The sequence below is a fragment of the Buceros rhinoceros genome, unplaced genomic scaffold (assembly GCF_000710305.1).
Source record: "Buceros rhinoceros silvestris isolate BGI_N320 unplaced genomic scaffold, ASM71030v1 scaffold18611, whole genome shotgun sequence".
In the NCBI taxonomy this organism is placed as follows: domain Eukaryota; kingdom Metazoa; phylum Chordata; class Aves; order Bucerotiformes; family Bucerotidae; genus Buceros; species Buceros rhinoceros.
Genome location: NW_010395060.1, coordinates 9956 through 16144, shown reverse-complemented (window position 1 = coordinate 16144; position 6189 = coordinate 9956). Strand labels below are relative to the sequence as shown.

At 50.8% G+C, this 6189-nt stretch overlaps 1 protein-coding gene across 2 annotated transcripts in view; it reads right to left on the bottom strand.

The window, feature by feature from the left end:
• Nucleotides 1-6189, bottom strand: part of ASCC2 (activating signal cointegrator 1 complex subunit 2) — a 21933-nt gene that overhangs the window by 7857 nt on the left and 7887 nt on the right. For both annotated transcript variants that reach the window (XM_010145437.1, XM_010145438.1), the window contains 7 exons: nucleotides 6122-6189; nucleotides 4093-4167; nucleotides 3567-3674; nucleotides 2400-2468; nucleotides 1607-1681; nucleotides 1183-1366; nucleotides 451-665 (listed from right to left, as the gene is read on the bottom strand). The exon at nucleotides 6122-6189 is cut by the window's right edge and continues 12 nt beyond it. In XM_010145437.1, the coding sequence (XP_010143739.1) occupies nucleotides 451-665; nucleotides 1183-1366; nucleotides 1607-1681; nucleotides 2400-2468; nucleotides 3567-3674; nucleotides 4093-4167; nucleotides 6122-6189 (794 nt within the window). The remainder of the gene's footprint in view (nucleotides 1-450; nucleotides 666-1182; nucleotides 1367-1606; nucleotides 1682-2399; nucleotides 2469-3566; nucleotides 3675-4092; nucleotides 4168-6121) is intronic.

The window sequence follows — 6189 nt, the reverse complement described above, 5'->3', positions numbered from 1 at the left end:
CAGGTTTGAACTGCAGGTTGAACTGCAGCAGAATAAGTTCTTTCCCCGCTGGATTTTCACACCTACGCCCCTGCCCCCTGCAGCACAGGGATTCGGGAAGGCAGCACATTCTATCGCTCAGCCCAGGCTAAGCCAACATCCCCATGATGGGCTTTTAATGGTTCTTATTTCAGCACTTAATGCACAAATATCTTTGTCCCCCCTTCTCAAAACACAACCCAGTGTCTGCTCTACTGAAATGCTGAGTGCTCGGTCCTCTGCAGGAACACCACAGGGGCTGAAAGCCAGCAGCAGACAGTGAGGAGCAGCTCTCACCGCAGCCATCTACCCCAGGAAAACGCACACCCAACTTCTTAGAGCTCTACAAGAGTCTACCCTTCAGTAAGGAAGATGTTAAAGGAAAACCCGCAAACAAAAGGCACCAAAGCCATGCCAGAAGTCATCCCACACCTTTGCATTGTTCGGTCCAGCTTGTCCAAGTATGGCACCAGCTTATCTTCTAGAATGTTGTTGATCACTTGCTCCGCGTTGTAGCTGTACTCCTCCAGGCAGGCCAGGATGAAGCCCTCACCGAGCTCCGGCAGCAGGTCCTTCACTTGAGAGATCAGAGAGTCCAGTTCCACTCCTGAGACCTTGGTGATGGGCGCAGCGGCTGCACCGGCACACTGCAAACAGAACCAGTGGCATTACTGGAGAGAGGCAGCAGCTGACGGACGGCAGGAAGGCACGTGAAAACAGGGAAAGTGGTCTGGGCTATCCAAATTGAAACACAAAGAAGTCAAAGACTGAAAGCAAAGGAAGAGAAGTCAGCCAGGTTTATGCTACTCTAGGTCTGTGACACAGACTCCGGCACACAACTGCTTGTAGTCAGCAAGGACACTCTGGAGAATCCCTTTAAGTGTCGTAGAACCATGCGTTGAAAAAACAAGCAATGAACTACAGCGATGGAGCACTTGAGTAAACGCCAGCCACAGGACAGCCGGGCCAGCGGCAGGCAGGAGCAACCTGCTCGAAGACAAAGTGGGGATTCAGGTGTAGCACGTAAGGCTGCACTGAAATCTAGCAAAGGTAAGAAAGGAGACTAAATCTCACCTCATCCCCAAACCCCAGCAAACCGATCCTCTCTTCCCAGCCAAGGACAGGAAGAGCAGAGCCCAGCGCTACCCGCACAGCTCTCCTCACCTCATCCTCTGAGGCGTACGCGGCCCCGAGCTCCTCCATGCCCTCGGCAGTGCCCTCCACTGCTGCTGACGCTCCATTAGAGGCTGCTGCTGCTGGAGCTGTAAAGACTTGTGCTTTTTTCCTATCTACCCCTTCCCACGTGCTTTCCACTGCTTGGAGGATGTAGGCTGTCCTGGTCTCATCTCTAAGAGGACACCGTTAAGGACATTTTGAGATGCACAGATTCCACCTCACCTTAAAGGAACTATGTGATTTTCAGCAACTCCCAAGCCTCTGCCTACATCAACATTCCTCCCTTTTTTCTCTAAGAAAAAGCTTTCCGTCACTCACGGCCAGTCACGCAGCTTAACCAGAGGCAGCAACGGTGGAGATGCCCCTGGTGTGAGAACGGGTCTGCAAACCCCAAGATGACAGCAGAGGATACAGCGTGGAGGACGCTTGCTGGAGCAGACTGACATCATCCTCCACAGGAAACAGCTCATCATAGTCTCGGAGAAACCTGAGAATACCAAAGCAAGTTTAATCAGTCGATGTCAGTAAATTACCAGCAGACCTGTCACACATGACCATCCCTGCTGTGCCACCGTGACCTCCTCGCTGCTCAGGTAGGAACACGTACAACCTCTCAGCCAGTACTGGATTCCGGCACGCGCTGCCATGCCCTCTGTACTGCAGCAACACTTCCCCAAGCCTCCAGAGCCGGTTGCAACACTCTTCATGATGTTACGACCCGTGACCCAGCGCCACATTACAGAGAAGATATCGTTTGTGGTTTGAACATGATCGGACTGACAACATCGTCAGGAGGACGAGATCCAATTCCCAGTCCTGTCAATTACTCACTTTGCATCTTCAGCATTAGCACTCAGTATCTTTCTGGTCCAGTCACCCCAGTTGAAAAGCACAGATCAGTAATAACAGTCTAACTCTCCCCGTAGCTAATGGCTAAATTGGTACCCTTCCCTTCGAGAGCCTGGATTAAAGAGAGCGGAGAATAGCATTCCTCAGCGTCATCGACACGTCCGCGCCTTTATGCCACAGCCTGTACGGCAGTCTGAAATCCTTTTGCAGCACTTCTCCCAACTAGTCAGAATGATTTCTAACTCCCCAACACATCGTAACGCCTCATAATAATGTCTTGGGCAATTCTGTTGTAAAGAATGGAAGAGGAAGGCAGGCTGACCCTCCTCCCGCCAGGCCCCTTTCCAGCCACTCACCTCCTTTCCTGAAGCACTGAAGTGAAGATCTGTAGAAACTCCTCAATAAAAGGCTGAATGTTCTCACAGCTGAAGAAAACAATGGCACAACAGAGTGAAAAACCCAGCGGAACGCCCACCACATTGCACAGCTCCGTGTCCTGCCTCACGAGCCAGACTAGTCCCACTCATACACCAAGGGAAAATCCCATCTGAAAAGTTCAGACCATGTCTCGGCTTTCATGGGAGCAAAGGGTCCAATGGAAACGAGTTGCTGTTATGGCTTCAGCAAACGTTTTAGCCAGCGAAATCTAATGCCGTGCCACAGTTACAAGTGCAGGACTTGAGACAGACCATAGCTTGACGCCTCAGACTTGCAGTAAGCAGCAAAGGGTGTGTAGCACTTTTGTAACTACACTTCTATTACACAGCCTGGATTATACCGGTGAACCTCTCGGGAGGCGTGCACTCCCCTAGGTAAGGACACACGCCGAGCAAACTGCTGCTGCAACCTTTCTGCTCCAAGGCTTAAAGCTCCCACGGCTGCTGCTGTGTCAAGCCTCGCAGCAGAGCACAGTGCTCTCTGCAGCAGATCACTGCTGAGGAAAAGGTATTCCCCTCCTCCTCTTCTTGGACAACTCTACTGATAGCGAACCCGGGAAAGTGCTCAAGCAGGAGAGCTGCAGAGACCAGCGATCCTTTCAATATTTTATTAAGATTATTCTTGCCTTCACTTCAATATTGCTCAATTAACCCTTTTCACAACAGGAGGGAGGGAAGAACTAGGTGAATGCACCAGTATTTCGATTCAAAACAACTATTTCCAGTGCTCTGTAACACCGCATCGCTTTTACTGGGGTGTCTCCGTAAAGGTGTCCACACACACTGTTAGAATTTACAACTTAGCCACAGGCTGAATTTCGAAAACTCCTTGGCCCAGAGCATTATCCCACTCTGGTGGGGTCAGCCCCCAGCTCACCACACAAGTTCTAGATCATACGGCTTCACACGGAACAGCCCTACCACGCAGGACAGACTCCTCATCTTGGCCAAAGTCTTTGGCTACAACCCCGCCACACGCAGCAGCAGCCGTTCATTTTCTCCCATAAATCTGAAAAGGAGGAAACAACCTCCCCCCGCAGAGCAATCCAGTAACTGGCTGGTACCGCAGCGCCACAGTGCCAATACCTGCTTTCTAAGATGGGCTGCAGACAGACTTGGTTTATTAGGATGTGAAAAGCTTCTATCATCTTCTTCCTGGAATGTGAAATTCTCCTCCACAGATCAGCAAACACACTTGAGAGAGAGTAAAAGAACACACGGTTGGTGTCAGCACGAGAAATCTGACCTTTATGACTCCTTTCCCTCAGAGTTATCCCTCCAGAGGAGGGATTTCATTAGCAGAATAATTTCTTTAAAATGAGACCGAGCTATACATAGAAATATTGCTCATGTTTCCACACTTTGTTACAATTTGGATGCATAGCCCATCGAGTTTCTCCTTAGACAGCAGTGAAAGACATTATTAGTCACCCCACTGCCCAGGAAAATGTGGAGGGAGAAAAGCCATCTCTTCAGAGGTCTTTGAAGCAGCATTAAAAAGGACAGACTCTGCAGAGGTAGGTAGAGCCAGCATGAAGTGAATGTATAACTAAGCCCTGGGAGAGTGTGACTGCAAAGGAAAGGCAAGCCCAGCCTGCGCAGCCCTTCTCACCTGCTGTCCTCGTAACGCCTCTTCTTAATTGCGGATTCCAGCTCTGGGATGGCCAGTTCATAAAATGAAGCTAATCTGTGGAAAGGAGCAACGAAACAGGAGCTGTCACTGGAGCTTTCCCAAATCGTTTGCTAAAAGACAACTCAAACTCTTACTTCATTAAACTCTCCTCCCCACCAGCAGTACTCATGAGCCTTACCCTGTCTCCTCATTGTTCCCCAAAACACGAGCAAGCAGAGACGCAATAGGCGCAGGGCGGCACTAAGGGACCCCCCAAGGGATCTCTGAAGACGCAGGCAAAGAAACGCCGTTGAAAAGCATCACACTACTGAACCAAGGAACGATCCGCCCGACCGAGAAACACCCCAAACGCAAACCCGCCCTCTGTGACAGGCTGATCTGTTCAAGCCTATCCCGAAACACCCTCTCCCACCCCAATATCCTTACGGCCCCGGCTTGCTCTGTGCATAAAATGCGGTGCGAAACAGGTTATGATTTCCAAGAGAGTCCTACTGGTCTCGCTATTCAGCTCTGCTCTAGGTGAGCAGTTAGAAGAAGGTATCCAATTCGCCGAAAGCCTTCAAGGATGGGGCAGTAGGATGGGGCAGGGAGGAAACAAAGCGACTTTGGTCCCATTTCACATTTTCCGTGCCAGAGCAGCCCACACAGGTCCTTTCCTTCAGGGACTGAGCTCCAAGAGATGCAGATAAACACCCTCACAGCTCTGCTTCTGGAGTGGGTCAGTGGCACAAACAATGTTTTGCAGCACTGTGCTCAAAGACCGAGCTGAACCGAGGAGCAGAGGCTGTCAGGAACATTACGCCTGTTTCTCACGTTAAGAGCCAAGCGCGTTAAGCGAGTATCCTTGAGGGAAATGCAGCAGGAGCTGCTCTATACTTTAAGTCAAGGAGAGAAATTAGTAAATGCCAGCAGATGGATTCAAAGTCACAGAGGTTCCAGAAAGATGACACGCATATCAGTTCTCCCTCCCCACGCTCCACAGACCCAGTCATTAGTCCACACGGAGAGTAACGAAAACATGGCAGTTGTCCCACCGCACGGAGACCGGGACTGTTTTAGCAGAGCTCTGACATCCACAGCAGAATGAAAAGCAAAAGGCTTTCTTCCTCCTGGGAGGAACAGCGTCTGGAAGCCGTGCTGCTCGCCAATCCAAACAGCCCCTGCTCTGCTTTTCTGTCAATAACCAACTCAACGACAACACCCGAAGAGGACAGGAACCTACACCCCCCCAAGCAGCATTACTCAGCCTGTGGTCCAGAAACCACCGAGCTGACAGGCCTCAGCGTTCTGCCACATGACTGGAAACAAAAGCAAAACAAACGTGTTCATTCCCACTAACGAGCAAACAAGGACAACGAAGTAACCCTTCACCTGGCCCTAAACAACAGCAAGACTCTACAGGATGATCCGGGGGACTCAACCTGTTCCCCCCGGAGCAAGGTGGGTAAGTGCCACTCGAGGACCTGCAGCCTCTGTGGGAACACGCTCTGCTGGCTGGTCCTTGAGACCTCCCTGACTCCTCGCCACTTCAATCCAGAGTGGAACAGGGCCACCCTGCGGCCCAAACCTCCATAATATTCTCTAGCATAAAACTTAGACATAACGTCAGACAAAAACATTTCTTCTCAGACCTCGATGGACTATCCCTCTGAAACCATTTCTGCTTCCCTTGCTTCGGCTCCTATGGCAGGGAGGTCTTTTTGCCCACAGCTCCTCTCTGCTCGTCCCTCTCCACCCTTTCCAAAGCACAGGAGTGTGAAATTGCCGTGGCTGCCTGGCTCTAGGATCACTCGTAGATGGGGATGAAGGTGAACCTGTAACAGACAGGCTCTAGACATCCCTATACTAACATATTTATCATTCTGATTCCTGCCAGTGTGGACCCAGCAGTCTCTAGGTGCAGTAGATCTGTCTACTGCTAACGACGCAGGGGCTGGGACAGGACGCAGCAGCACAGTCAGCATCTTTACTTTGCCAAGACAAGCCCTGTCTGCAGCCCAGGATGTACCTGTAACAAAACTCGTGTTTTTGGAAGGTCTGGCAAGCCAACGGGAAGACATCGAGAAACGCCCAGAG